At 34.7% G+C, this 16,030-nt stretch overlaps 1 protein-coding gene across 1 annotated transcript; it reads left to right on the plus strand.

The window, feature by feature from the left end:
* The first annotated feature begins 3,281 nt into the window (after positions 1-3,281).
* Positions 3,282-8,397, plus strand: LOC131640856 (probable mitochondrial-processing peptidase subunit beta, mitochondrial). The gene is made up of 9 exons (XM_058911231.1): positions 3,282-4,151; positions 4,803-4,967; positions 5,396-5,533; positions 5,617-5,768; positions 5,859-5,967; positions 6,684-6,782; positions 7,390-7,455; positions 7,854-7,961; positions 8,055-8,397. Exons 1-9 carry the CDS (start codon positions 3,477-3,479, stop codon positions 8,139-8,141), a joined length of 1,599 nt encoding a protein of 532 aa, XP_058767214.1. The 5' UTR covers positions 3,282-3,476; the 3' UTR covers positions 8,142-8,397.
* The last annotated feature ends 7,633 nt before the right edge of the window (positions 8,398-16,030 follow it).

Below are 16,030 nucleotides of genomic sequence, written 5' to 3' on the forward strand. Positions count from 1 at the left end.
AAGGGTTAAGGGTGCCAAACACCTTCCCTTGACCTGATTATAATAACTTATCCAGATCTCTAAACCTTCGTAGGGTTTCCTATTCGCCCTGGCAAAATAGGTGGCGACTCTAAAATTCTAATTTTTTAGGGCAGATTGCTACAACCTTCACCCGGTCATTTAACTCAAAGGATGTGTATCTCGCGATCAATAAAGAAACCTATAGTCGGTTGGTTCAAAAGTGTCTGGTATTGAACTTGGTAGGGCGAATTACGGTTCGATCCCCCGTAGCTTACAATTGGTAAAAGAAGTGGGTACCACTAAAATGTGCCAGAGCCCCGTGTTAATAAGGATCAAAGTCACTAACTGGTTACTCTATTATATGCGTTTGAAGATAAAGGGCTTAATGTGATTGCACTCGAATGAAAACAAGCAAAATCTAGCGAAAGGATCTAGATGAGCTATAATAGCATGATTCGAATTGGTCTGCATAAGTTGGAGTTGTCTAGTGTCACCACTGTGTCTTTAGTGTTCATATTGAGCTTCTATTTCTCTAGCAAAGTTTCACTGCGACCGCGTACAGATTGAGATGATTGTCATGCATATATAAACTCATATAACTAAGGGAATCTAGTGACGCTAACGATGTAATTTATTAACGAAAATTTATTTATCTGGTTATAATTTCTAAGGCTTAAAAACGATAGTTTGAGATTTTAACTGGACAGTAGGAATTAAGCATTAACCTTAAATACAACAAGAGCGCTTTAAGGTTAATTAGTTTTCATTTGTTTTCAAAAATCATTTTAAACTTTAATTGATACAGCGAGAGCGCTCACTTAGGTTTAACTGTGAAATCATAATCAATAAACACGAGAGTGTGAGAGGGAGGTTTTTAAACTAATGATTTCTATAGAAAGGTATTTTTAAATTACGATCCGCGTCGATAGTTTACTAGATCCCCGACGTCCGACTATTACATACCGATATAATTATCCTTTGATTTAATTTAATTCTATTCATTTATTTCCCCCGTCTGATCTTAATAAATCAAACGATAGCCTTAGATTTATATAGTGACAATTAACTACATTAGGTCGATTCTTAGTCCTTTGGGTTCGATATCTTTTAAAACTACGTGATAGACTGTGCACTTGCAGTCATAATCACAAACACGTCCACTTTGTCGCGATCAGTAAGAATGAAGATTGATTACATGAATATAGACATATTATATATGTATTGAATCATGTTGGTTTTACATTCTTCACGATAATACATTCAAAAAATGATGCGGCCTAATGGGTTTGTAGGTGGGTGACTATGAAGTGGGAAAAATGTCTTTGAAAATCCAAATCTCGTCAGATCGACACACACCCTATCGTACGCACTTGCTATAAGATAGCCCGTCTCAAGGAAGGACATCCACTTTGAAACTAGCGCCTTTCCGGTAATAGATGGAATAAGGGCATTGTGAATTTTATCAAAGTTGGCTTTATTCTCATACAGTCGGGTGTAAAGTTCCCTATGCACCGTCAACTCCGAAATAAGTGTTCGGCAAACAAGAGTGTGATTCTTCTCTCCCTTACTGAGTAAACCGGAAACAAACCGATATCTGCAGTTACTATCAGTCCCCAAATCAACCATTTATTCAATGTGTTTGTGCATAAGTAGAGGCATCTCATCAATGTAGATCATCAGTGGTTTTTTAATCGGAGGTGTACGAGGCGATTTGAAAATGCGAGCTCCCTTGTTAGCACTACTTTTGGATTTTGGTCTGGGTGAATCTGGGAATAAAGAATCAACAACTTCATGGTAAAAAGGAGTCTGCTTAGTTGACATGCCGTCTTGGATACTTTTCACCTTTTTAGGCACACCTTTGGTTTTTACCGGTTGCGAATGAGGTCTCAAATCAGTTGTTTTAAAAAAAGCAGTTTTTCTCAATTGTTATTTAATGTGCAATTTCATGGTGTCATCAACTTTAAAAAATCTATCCATGATCACTTCCAACTCGGTTGTGATGGTTACATTGGATGTACCTTCCTTTGTCGGTTCGTAGTCATCAAATCAGAGTCTTTTCCAATGAACGTAGACTTCATATGCGTATGGGGTAATTCAACTTCATCTTTTTAGAAATAAGACAAGCACATGGAAGCCCATAAGTTTTTCTAATTATACACCCATACTTCGAACTATCCGGCCCCGTTGTATCCGTCCGCTTCACTTCATGAAAAAGAAAATTCATTCCAGCCCGAGATATATTAAAAATCAATTGCGAGTAGAGAGTGTTATCTTTAAACCGATGTTTTGCACAATCTTGCTCTGACCAAACGTGGTATGAATTTCATTATGTTGATTTTGGAGCATTTGGTTCACTCGTGTCCCATTCTCTACAAAGATCTTCCTTGTTATCACCCAACCATTTCTTTAACGCCGCATGTGCATATTCGACTCTGTTGGTTGTTGTGTAACCCAAATGTCTAACATGGTCCGTTCAAGCATATACTACTTTCTTTTTCACCTAATCAAGGATAAAATATTCAAGGTATTTCAGAAAATCGAGATATTCGACACCCAGGGTCCTGAAGTGTATCACATTCTCCGTATACAACTCTTCTGTACATGAATTTAAAATATCCTTCCATGCACCCATTATCTTCTCGACCACAACACTAGGTTTGATCATGTTTTCGTCTTCATCATTTTTTCTTTGATGCCAACTGCGGGTTTGAGCATAGATCTCACGTTTTTTGTTATATAATACCGACAAAGTAATGCGGTTTATGTCGAAAACACGGTACCAACTGCATTCATTAGGACATTATCTTGGTTGGTAAAAATGACATTAGTGGTGGTGGTAACACTGTTGTAACCTTGTATAGCAATAGTATTTTCGAATATGCATTTCTGAAAAATACCCATGACATTTTAAATTCAACGTTTAAATAATAAAACGTTCGAAAAATATAATTTCGAATGTGCATGTCCGAAACATTTTAAAAATGTAAAATAATATGCATTTGAATAAACTTCCAAATAACATTTTGGAATTTTCAGATGTATTTTTTACCGTATAAGTGTGGCTTAATTATTATTTTTATTATCTCCACAACCCACATTTCCATGCTCTTAATTTTATATCTATCAATACATATTATTATTTTTAAAATATTAAAATTTTTAATAAATCTAAATCGTGTAACTTCAATCTAAGGGCTACAAATAAATCAAATGCTTAAACCAGTGACATACTCCGAATTCCCCCAAATTTCTACACCATTTAAAAAGCATCTACCTTCCATCTGTTTTTGTTTTTGACAAAGTCTATAGCATAATTAGTGTACACAGTATTCTCCGAATCACCCTAAAATTTCCTCACTCTTTTCTCTTTCTCCTTTTCCTCTTTACAATAGCCATTTCATCACTTAACACAACTTGGCTATTTCATTCTCCACAACCAAACCCTAGCACAAGGGCCGCCCCACACGTGCTCCGCCATGACGATCAACAAACTCCTCACCCTAGTCCGCCGCTCCAATCGGCGGACTCCCATCCTCTCTTCCATCCGATCCGTCGCTCTCTCCACCTCCGCCGCCGCTCCCGTCACCCGCTCTCCACCTCCCCCTCCTCCCTCCCCTCCACCTCCCAACGTTATGGTCTACGATCGATTAGCCGAATCGGTCAAAGCCAAACTCCAACGATTGGAAAATCCAGATCCAAGATTCCTCAAATACGGTTCACCGAAGCCTGAAATCCGCGACCATACGCAAATCCTCTCCGCTCCGGAAACACGCGTAACGACTCTCGAGAACGGACTCCGTGTCGCCACTGAGTCGAATCTCAGTGGAAGAACCGCCACCGTTGGTGTTTGGATCGATGCGGGATCTAGATTTGAGACCGAGGAGACTAACGGAACGGCGCATTTTTTGGAGCATATGATTTTCAAGGGGACAGAGAGACGCAACGCGAGGGAGCTCGAAGAGGAGATCGAGAATATGGGAGGACATCTTAATGCGTATACATCGAGGGAGCAGACTACATATTATGCCAAGGTTTCGCAGAATGATGTTCCGGTTGCGCTTGATATTCTGGCTGATATTCTTCAGAATTCAAAATTCGATGAGAATCGGATCAGCCGGGAGCGTGATGTTATTCTTAGGGAAATGGAAGAGGTATACAAATTATTTTTGAATTGAATTATACATGAAATGGAAATTATCTGTTTATGTTGTTGTATGGATCTGTTTAACATGTTTGATTAAGGCTTTGTTGTGTGTGTTTGGTGGAAATTTGTTGAGAAATAGTTTACTGGTTTAATTATGTGATCATGCATGCCGTTACAATAGTATACAATGATTAACAACCAACCACCTGATAATTGTTTGCTGTTAAAAAAACTGGAATTCAAGTTTTAGATACAATGTTGGGGAAGAATTTCTGGTTGAATGTACGGTGATTTATTTGCCTTTAGAGTTTAGCTGTGTTTCGAAATTGAGAACATATATAGAACTAGAAGCATGGGTGTATTTAGTATATCTTAATTCATATGGATAGTTTTATGTTAAAGTTAGAGAGGATTCAAAGACTTAGAAGGGATTGTATTAGGACTTTGAGTTTGATGATATTCTTTCATTTGTAATTGCATTTTTTAAACTAGGTAATTTAATTGAAATGAAATTTTTATATTTCTTTACCTGTTAAACTCACTCCTTCATCAAGAATAGTTTTAGTGTGAAAATGCGTTTGTTTTTTGTTGTTTGTGTAATATGTTTGATTCTCATTCTTTGCTGATCGGTTTGTTAAATGATATTGCTTATTTGTAGGTTGAAGGTCAAACAGAGGAAGTGATCTTTGATCACCTCCACGCAACTGCTTTCCAGTATACTCCCCTTGGCAGAACCATTTTGGGACCTGCTCAGAATATTAAGACAATCACCAAAGCTCATCTGCAGGACTACATTCAGACGCATTACACTGCTCCTAGGATGGTATGTAGATAACTGATTTGTCTCATGCATTGGTTATTGATGTAGCTGTGTCTCATGCGTATTGTTACTGATATATGCATAGTGTCCATAACTTTGAAAGCAGTCATACCATTATGGGGAAAAATTGTTCCAAAATGACTGATCCCTTTCAATTTTCAATACAATGGTACTTACTTTTTTTCAATTGTACCCTTTAATCAAGATACTCGCATTACTAACAATTCATTATTTCCCATTATTCATTTATGTTAAAGGTGAATACACCAATACATGACAAGGGTGCTTTATTGAAAATACATATCTCTCACTTATACACATTTTAATCTCTGAATTGTTAACTGAATCAATTATTTTGGGACGGTTGGAGTAACATCTAGATCTGGAAGTTAGCCTGATGGCTGTTTTTCTGTGTGGATCTACTTTTCCAGGTGATAGCTGCATCTGGAGCTGTAAAGCATGAAGATTTTGTTGAACAAGTGAAAAAATTATTTACTAAGTTGTCTACAAATCCCTCCACAGCATCTCAGTTGGTAGAAAAAGAGCCAGCAGTTTTTACTGGTTCTGAGGTAACAATATTAATATTGAGCAGATTTGTACCAGTTACTTTAGTTACTTTACTAACTATGTTCATCTACTTGTTCTGAAACAGGTCCGAATGCTTGATGATGATATTCCCCTTGCACAATTTGCTGTAGCTTTTGAAGGTGCATCTTGGAAAGATCCAGATTCAATTGCTTTAATGGTCATGCAAGCAATGTTGGGTTCTTGGAACAAGACTGCTGGAGGTGGAAAACACATGGGGTATGCAACTTGAACATTCTCCTTCCCCATACCCAAAAAAAATACCTCTCAATATACATGCTTAGCTAACTGAATTTTAACTGTGAACAGCTCGGAGCTGGCACAACGAATTGGCATCAATGAAATTGCAGAAAGCACGATGGCTTTTAATACCAATTACAAGGACACGGGTCTTTTTGGTGTTTATGCCGTTGCTAAGGTAGGCCTTAATGTGGTTCTCTTATACATGCAAACATGCGAAAAATACATGGAATTTCTGCTACTGCCAAATGAACATTCCTCTTGTAGTATTTCATAGATATACACTGGAACTATTCTCTAGGACTGTTTTATTAAAATTGTCATTTGGTCCTATATTAATTTTCTTAAAATAAATTCCTTATTTTTAATTTTTAAATGTTCTTATTTTTGTTATAAATTCCTTATATTGTGAATATAGCATCAATGAAATTTTCAAATAACCTATTATGATCCCACTTTTTAGATGTATATTTTTATATATTTTAGTTAAATTCGACACTAGTTGGTGATTAGAACATAATAAATTGTCAGTAGTATAAGAACTCTTAAATTTTTTGAAACTTAATATACTTAAATTCAATGAAATTATAACAACTTTCAATGCAATTTAAGCCAACTATAATACCATTTTACTTAATTTCTTTTCTCCTTTTATTCAATGCCTTTTATTGTAATTAATTTTGAAAATAAAATGGATAATAATGTTTTTCTTTGCAATATGTGGTGGATGAATTGATAGTTTGATGTTTGTCAAACAGCATGCCTAGGTTGTGTTGAAGATATTGTAGGCATGCTATAGCATTACTAGATAATTTAGTTATTTATTCTTTTAATTTTTATGACTTCAATTACTGCTTGGATAAAGCTTTCCCCTTTATTTTGCTGTGGTTTCAGCCGGATTGCCTGGATGATTTGGCCTATGCAATAATGTACAATACAACCAAGTTGGCTTATCAGGTTTCAGATGATGATGTTACACGTGCTCGTAATCAGGTAGGCTTCTACTTTGACTTGATGATTTCCCGTCTTGATGATTGAAGAAACAACCTTTTAATTTTATCTTGGCATTTGAGTTTATAGCATATTGCATCATCTGGACAATTAGCACACATGCAATTGGGCAGCAGCATTTTATTCTCACGTCAGTCTTTCCATTTTTTCATGACTGTTGCTGCCATTAACTAAACTGAAAATTGTTTTCAAATATATTGAAAATGCTTACCAACTTTATCTTCCCCATGTTAAGTTGAAATAGCCTGTTCAATGCTCTGTATTTGTAGTGCATTCAAACTAAATTTGTTTAGTTAATTTTTGCCTCCAAAAGATTATGTTCAGAATGTGATGGTTTGTGTTAGAATGTGTGTTCACATTCTCTACAACACAAATATTTGGTCATCATGTAATATATAGCCTTTAGTATGCCCAGAAGTTCATCTGAACGTTCAATGTTTCTTCATACTTAATTGTCTGCTGTTTTTTAGTTATTTTGATTTTTTACATAGGTTTTATAGTCATAAGTTATATTCATCTTATATTACTGTAATTAATTTTTGTTCTGCTCTTAATGTTACTAACTCACTTTTAAATGTTTAATTTACAGTTAAAATCGTCTCTTTTGCTTCACATTGATGGAACAAGCCCTGTAGCTGAAGATATTGGTCGCCAGGTACCACTGGATTGTACATTTCACAATTTAAAAAAATAGTGGCATGCAAGTTCAATGTTACTTCATTTTGTACTACTTTACAAGGACTTTAGACTGATTTTTAATCAATGATTTTATGATAATGAAAAAATTACTAGCTAATTAACTAGTAATTTTGAACACTCTCTCAAACACTCACTTTTTATTGGTTGATACATGTGTGAGTCCCTCACTTTGAAAATAGGTCCCACATAAAGTAGTAGGACCCACACGTGTTTCAACCAATAAGAGAGGAAGTGTTTGAGAGAGTGTTGTTAGCATTTCTCTTATACAATATTATTAGCATTATTGCATGATTGTGCAAGTATGCTATGTTACCAATGAAATATTTCATTACTCATTTCTGCATATTGTTTCAGCTACTCACATATGGTCGAAGAATCCCATTCGCTGAATTGTTTGCCAGAATTGACGCCGTTGATGCCAGTACAATTAAACGCGTTGCAAACCGATTCATTTATGACAAGGTAATATAATAATAAATGAAATATCTCTTACTCCGGAGTAGAGAGACCACTCTTATTCTTAATTTAAGGTATTGTTATATAACTGTCTTGCAGGATGTTGCTATTGCTGCCATGGGACCTATTCAGCGATTGCCTGACTACAACTGGTTCAGACGCAGAACCTACTGGAACCGCTATTAGTTCATTTTAGTTTGGTGCCTAATTTAAACTTTATGGAAGGTCCGGCATACTGTTTTGTTCAAATTTACCTCACATGTGCCTCTGGATGGCTGCTTTGGCCGTCATTTTTCATTTATTTGTTATAGGCCTGTTTTTGTAATATTTATGCAAAAATAAATATGCTGTTGTCAATGATGTAAATGGCATCATTTACTGCCCTAATTTTTGTTTGAAAATGATATTGCATTGCCCTAAACTTGTTTGGTTTCTCTCGAAATGCTCTACTGACTTCTGGCTCCTTTAAGTTTTCAACTCATTTAGTGGTGCATTTGGATGAATATGTGCCCAGCTTTGATTCTCAGTCAGTCGTTTTGTTATATTTATCTTCCAATAATTTTTGCTTTGTGTACTGTCTATGTTCTGTTTTCTTTCATTTGAGGAAATTAAATGGATGAACTATACATTTAAATTACAAGGAAAACTCAACTTGAGAATTTTTTTACGTTTAAATGCTAGCTCCATTGCACGACGAGGTTATTGAAATTTGCCCATGTTGTATAATTCTAGTGATATCATTTTGACACTCCAATCATTTGAATTGGTTGCCGTTCATTAGGGCTGTTAACGGTACAGTACGATCAAAAAAGTGAACCAAATCATATTGAACCATAACAAAAAAGCATCCGATCTAAAAAGAAGCATCCGAACTGAACTGTTTTAGTTAAGCTTGAACTAAATTGAACCAAATATAGTGGCTGTTTTAATTACGAACTGAACTGTTTTAGTTAAGCTTGAACTAAATTGAACCAAATTTTTCTAAATTAAACTATAAGTTAAAGATTTCAAATGTTTTTTTATACTCCTCTACTCCAATTTATAAGAAAATATTCTCTTTTAAGATACATTGAATAAATAATGTATCTGGACAAAATATTGTCCAAATATATTATTTATTCAATGTATCTAAAAAGAAAATCTTTTCTTATAAATAGGACCGGAGACAGTACTATTTTTCTATAAAATTCATTTTAAACTTGTTTTTAGATTTTATTTTTTATAAAAATTATTTTTTTTAAGGTAAGGAATTGATTCCCTCTTGATATATGCTATTAGACCATTTACAATGGGGGTGTTGAAAAAATTATTCAATAGTTGAATAGGTGCAATAAGGTGTTGAATAAAGAGTTGAAAGTGATGTGGATTATTATGTGTTGAAAACAATCAACATGTTGAATGAGAAAGTGTGGGCCCACATATATTATTTTGCAAAATTTTATTGGTTGTTGTGATTGTTTATGTTAAGATACGAAAGACTAAGAGACATCTTATATTATATATAAATCCAAGGTTGTCATGATGACAACCCTAACCACATGTCACCTTGGTAGTATCTCTAAACAAAACTTAGCCATATGTCAAACTCTAAACAAAAATACTAATTTTAACTTTTATTAATTTAATCCTATATTAAAAATAAATAAAAATAATAAATGTAATACTAATATAATATTCAGCCACAAATATTAATAATAACTATATAAATAATATGTAATATATAATAATTAACTAATAATAATAAAAGAAAATAATAATAATAATAATATAATATCTAAATATATAAAAAATAAATATAAATAAGTTTATACAAATAATTTATAATGGATATGAAATAAAATATATATATATATATATATATATATATATATATATATATATATATATATATATATATATATATATATATATATATATATATATATATATATATATATATTTTATTTCATATCCATTATAAATTATTTGTATAAACTTATTTATTATAAAACTATGTGTTAAAATTCTTTATATTTAAGAAAAAATTTTATAAATTAAAAAAAGTTAAGAATTAAAATTTATATTAAGAGATAAGTTAAAAATTTTAAATTTAACTTATAACTTAGATGTTAAACTTAATATAGTTCAACTGTTCAAGTATTCATATTTTTATACTTTAAAATTTTGTGTTAAAATTCTTTATATAAAAATTATTTTACTTATATAAATAATATAGATTATACAAACCTTAATTCTAAATTTTATTAATTTGATACTATATTAATATTAAATATAAATAATAATATTAAATATAATAATAATAATAATAAATATTAAGAATAATAATGATAGAAATGTAAATTCTTATGTTAAGAATAAGTTTTCTAAATTTTAAAAAAAAATTAAAAATTAAATTTTATATTAAGAATACAAATAAATATTGGACGTTATACAATTATAATAATGAAAATATTAAAATAATAATTATTGCATAAAATTACTATGTATAAATCCTACAATAAAGTGTAATAAAAGAAAATAATAATAATATAATATCTAAATATATAAAAACAAATATAAATAAGTTTATACAAGTAATTTATAATGGATACGAAATAAAAAATATATACTTATAAAATTATTATAAAACTATGTGTTAAAATTCTTTATATTTAAGAATAAATTTTATAAATTAAAAAAAATAAAGAATTAAAATTTATATTAATAAATAAGTTAAAATTTTTAAATTTAACTTATAACTTAAATGTAAAACTTAATATCGTTCAACTGTCAAAGTATTCATATTTTTTATATTTTAAAATTGTGTTAAAATTCTTTATATAAAAATTAATTAATTTATATAAATAATATAAATTATACAAACCTTAATTCCAACTTTTATTAATTTGATACTATATTTTTTTTTTGAATCAAAAGAATTCCTTTTATATAAGATTCAAAAACATTACAGCTCAAGTGACCCATAAGGGTCCAACAGTCAGCAAGCAAACACAGTCACAAGAACCAGCCAGGACATACAGGCAAACTCACAAAGACAAACTTAAGACATCAAAATACGGCTAAGGGGGATCCTAAGCTTAGGTCTACTCCAGCACCTATACGTAGCATCAATAATTCTCGTCACAATTGTATCTTCCTTCGGTTTCTCACTAAAACAAGTTTGGTTCCTGTACCACCAACACTCGTAAACAGTTTCGGTGAACGCACATTGGATTATTCTGATCTTACCACCTTTCTTTCTACACTGGCATTTTATCCATTCCACTTCCTTCAACCATTCTTGCGGGCAATGGTTAATATTGAGCCATTGGAGGATCCTCACCCAAATCGGTAGGATTCCTTCACACAAAAAACAAGTGATTCAGAGAATCTTCCCTGCCACAGAACACGCAATTCTTTTCCGCCAACAGTCCCAGTCTACACAGCCTCATCTTTGTTGGGAGACTATCTTGGCACGCAAGCCACAGGGCCTGGATAGCTCTTGCTCGTGCTGCGTTGCACTGCATAATAAGGTACCAATCAACATCCTGGCATTCCTCCATTAACATGTCATAACTCTTCCGTGTGCAGAATTTTTTCGTCGTAACCATGCCCATCCACACCTGCGAATTACACACCAAATCCCTCAATTTCAATATACTCCTCATTATCCAAGAAGCGGATTGTTTCACAGGGGTAGTCATAATATCCGTTCCTTTCATATAATATGAATGTATCCATTGGATCCATAGGCTTTCAGCTTTCATTTGAATATTCCAGAGGTTTTTCAACATATGCACTTTGCTCCTTACCAACAGATTAATGATGTTCAGCCCCCCCTTACGTCTCGGAGTACAAACCTTCTTCCACGCCACCAGAGATTTTCTAGTAATTACCTCACTACCAACCCACATAAAAGTTCTACAAATGGCTTCAATATGGTTCACAACTTGTTTCGGTATAGGGATACAGCTGAGCCAAAAGTTATTGATAGGGAATAACACGCTCCTAATAAGCTGCACTCTCCCAGCCATACTCAACAGGCGCGACGTCCAACGACGAATTCTGTGGACAATCTTATCTACCAACATATTGCAGTTGTTTATTGTGATTTTCCTACTGTTGAGAGGAATACCCAAATAACGAAACGGCAAGGTCCCCTCCTCAAAACCAGTAGTAGCCAGGATGTTGTTCTTAGTATGGATGTCTACATTACCAAAATACGCATAACATTTACTCGGGTTCACCTGTAAACCTGTAGCTGCAGAGAAATCCATCATCACTTGCATAGCCATGTGCACAGAGTTATGGTCTCCCCTAGTGAACACCAACAAATCATCTGCAAAACTCAGATTAATAATACCAAGGGTTTCACACTTTGCATGGTATTTAAACAAAGTATTATTCCCCATCTTAGCCAGCAGCCTATGTAAATACTCCATCACAATGACAAAGAGAAGGGGGGATATGGGATCACCCTGCCTTAGCCCTCTCTTAGCAGTAATCAGAGCAGTAAACTTATTGTTCACCTTATACCGATACGACACTGTACTCACCATGATCATAATCCACTTAACAAATTGGTTTGGGAAACCAAGCTCAGCAAGGATATCTTCCAATGCAGTCCAGTCCACACTATCATAAGCTTTTTGAATATCCATTTGAATCATGCACCTTGGTTGACCACCTTTTGCACTATAACCTCTAATAAGCTCATATCAATAATGCTCTCCAACATACTACCAAGTCTGTTTGATAACACCTTAGAAATCAATTTGTACACCACTGAACAACAAGAAATGGGCCTGAAATCTTTTACCTCACACGCATTTGGCTTCTTTGGAATGATGGTAACTAAGGTGCTATTAGCAGCTTTAAGTAATCTCCTATTAACAAAAAAATCTTGCACAACATCCACAACATCCTTCTTAATAATATTCCAGCAGACCTTGAAAAACTGGGCTCCATACCCATCCATCCCAGGAGCAGTCAGGTTATTTATCTTTTTTAGGGCATTATATATCTCGGCTTCAGTGACGGGGGCAGTGAGCATTCTACAATGATCGTTACTAACTTGTCTTCCATCCCTTAACACCTCAATGTTGATTTTCTGGCGCATAGGCTTGACAGTCCCAATAAGGTTCTTGTAGAAATTTGAGATCTCGTCTTCAATTTTATCTTGGGAGGTCAAACTGTTACCATTTGAATCCTTCAGCATATTGATATTGGTTTGAGCATGCTTACTCTTGAGCACAGCAAAAAAATACGCACTATTGCTATCACCAAGTTTTATCCAATCCACTTTTGCCCGTTGTCTCAACAAGTTTTCCTCTAACTGAGATATCTCTAACACTCTTTGAACCTGTTCTTTCACATGGATTATTCTGTTAACATCCATTCTATCTACCAGCAAGTCTTGCTGAGCCTTGGCAAGGTCCACTCTTGCTTTAGCTAGCTGCTCACTCAAACCATACAAGGGTTTATTATTAGCCTTTACATTTCTCTGCAGCCTATAAAGCTTCCTCCACAATCTGTACATAGGCCTTCCCTCGATCACATTATTCCAATCAGCCTCAACTGCCCTTAAGAACCCCTCCATTTGCAGCAAAACATTAGGAAATCTAAAGCTTCTCATCCCACTGAATTTCTGCTCACAGTGTTCCAAGCACAGAAGAGCATGGTCAGAAACACCATGGTCCATAATCTTTAGCCTATACTCAGAATGTTGTTTGTGCCACTGAACATTCCCAATGATTCTATCGATTCTTGAATATATAATGCCATTGCTTTGATTATTGGACCAAGTGAAGTGATCCCCCATACCGTCCTTTTCAAACAGACCAGTATTATCCATCATGTTCCTCAAGTCCCTATATTCTTGTTCCAGAACAGGGTTCCCACCAATTCTGTCTTGCACAGTTAAAACATTGTTGAAGTCCCCCATCACAAACCACGGATCCTGCACCTGAACCAGTCTGCCAATGTCCTCCCATAACAATTTTCTTTTAGCTAATGTGTTATGAGCATAAACTGCAGTCCCCCACATCTGAAAATCACTATTCACCGTGCACACCCTAAAGTGAATAAGTTGGTCAGTGCAATGATCAACCTTCAGACACACCCTGTTTTGATCCCAGAAAATCCAAAGTCTTCCATTATCATGGGCCTGATAATTATCAGTAAACAGCCAATTACCACCCAGTTTATTTCTAATGTTATCCTTCTTATTTACTTTCACTCGAGTTTCTATAAGAATGCCAATCACAGGGTTCAGATTTTTGAGACGGGTTGCAATCTCTTTACACTTCCCTGCCTTATTCAACCCTCTCACATTCCAAGAGATGATCATGGGTCCAGATCCGTACCCACAATAGGGACCTCTCTATTCCCAAGTGGGTTGAACACATTACTACAAGGTAATTCATTAGCAGGCATCTCTTGCAGCACAACCTTTCCCTTCAATTTTCTAGTGATAACTTGTGTCCACTTCTCATGATTACCATCTATTGGATTGTTAGGAGTACTAACCTCATCAATTTTCTTTGGGACCTCATCTTGCGCTTTCGATTTCCATTTCTTTGTCACCTTCAGCTTCTCCTCTTCACAGTGATGACCTACTCGTTGGCACGTATCACAGTACTTCGGCTTCCATTCAAATTCCACTGGCTGTTCAAACCTGTTTCCCTCTGTATCTTTGATCATGATACACTCCTTTTGTTTCTTTGTGATATCAATCTCCACCAAGATACGAGCAAAGGAGATCCTCAATTTACTTGCCGTGCACTCGTCCGTGAATAACGGTTTACCAATCGCGCTTCCAATCTTTCCCAAACTCTTTGCACCCCAGAGAGGTAGAGGCAGATTCGGCAGCTTCACCCAGACCGGAATCGTCCTAATCATGTCTCTCTTGAAGTTGAACGCAGGGTCCCAATGCTTTAGCACCATCGGCATGTTCTGGATCGAGTAAGGGCCTCGCGCAAGTACCAGTTCCTTCTCCTCCGATGAGTGGAATTTCATCAGGAAATACCCTTCGTCGTGATAGTATAGTTCTGGAAGCTTCACAAAGTTCCAGAACCGAACCATAAATTGTTTCGTCGCATTCATACTTAGGTCTTTTCCCAGAACATACATGATAAGGGAGTCTTCCCAGAATCGCACCTCTGGTTCAACATCCGTTGCTTCAATCTCAACTTCGATTTCTCCATCAACCAGTTTAGGGACTGAGTATTCTATTGAGAGACCATTAGCCGGCAGTCTGTTACCACTAATAACATCCACCCACAGCTTCTGCCTACCCTCCTCAGACACCTTTGTTTCCTTCTTCGTTTCTTCCGTAACTACCTTCTCCTTTTCCTTCTTCTTAGCAACCTCTACCTCATCCCCCTTACTACCATCACTCCCTTGAACAGTATAAGTTGTGCTCCCTTGAACACTCTGAACTCCTGATTGCATCGTAGGAGTCGACACCTTTGATTTTGGCCGTCCCCTCCCCCGAGCCATCGAAACCACCTTTTCCCAAACTCACCTACAACCGCTTCACACTTTTCGTGGTCCCTAACCCTAAGGTTAGGAGTTTAAACCAACAAAAAGGAGAAAACAGCTGAATCTGAGTCTAAGACACCGCACCGGAAACCTAAATTTCTCGCCGAAAATCGCTACATTAATATTAATATAAATAAATAATATTAAATATAATAATAATAAATAGTAAGAATAATAATGATAGAAATGTAACTGCTTATGTTAAGAATAAGTTTTCTAAATTTAACAAAAAATTAAAAATTGAATTTTATATTAAGAATACAAATAAATATTGAACGTTATACAATTATAATAATGACAAAATTAAAATAATAATTATTGCATAAAATTATTATATATAAATCCTACAATAAAGTGTAATAAAAATTGAAAACTTTTCAATTCCAATCAAATTAAAATTGTTGACGGACTATAAATATATCTTTTCTACAACCTCTCAGCTCATAAGAGAATGCTTTGATGGAAGAGATTGTACTTTGTGGGTACGTAGAAGAAAATATTTTTATTCTAAAATTGTATTGTATTGGGCATTTGTGTCTCATTCATAATCGTAA

The sequence above is a fragment of the Vicia villosa genome, unplaced genomic scaffold, assembly GCF_029867415.1.
Source record: "Vicia villosa cultivar HV-30 ecotype Madison, WI unplaced genomic scaffold, Vvil1.0 ctg.003337F_1_1, whole genome shotgun sequence".
NCBI lineage: Eukaryota > Viridiplantae > Streptophyta > Magnoliopsida > Fabales > Fabaceae > Vicia > Vicia villosa.

What these genes read in the sequence shown, in the direction of transcription:
- LOC131640856 (XM_058911231.1), top strand. Translation starts at nt 3,477, where the DNA reads ATGACGATCAACAAACTCCTCACCCTAGTCCGCCGCTCCAATCGGCGG. An exon ending in GGAGGTGGAAAACACATGGG is followed by an intron (nt 5,769 to 5,858) that starts GTATGCAACTTG and finishes AACTGTGAACAG; the next exon opens with CTCGGAGCTGGCACAACGAA. An exon ending in ACCGATTCATTTATGACAAG is followed by an intron (nt 7,962 to 8,054) that starts GTAATATAATAA and finishes ACTGTCTTGCAG; the next exon opens with GATGTTGCTATTGCTGCCAT.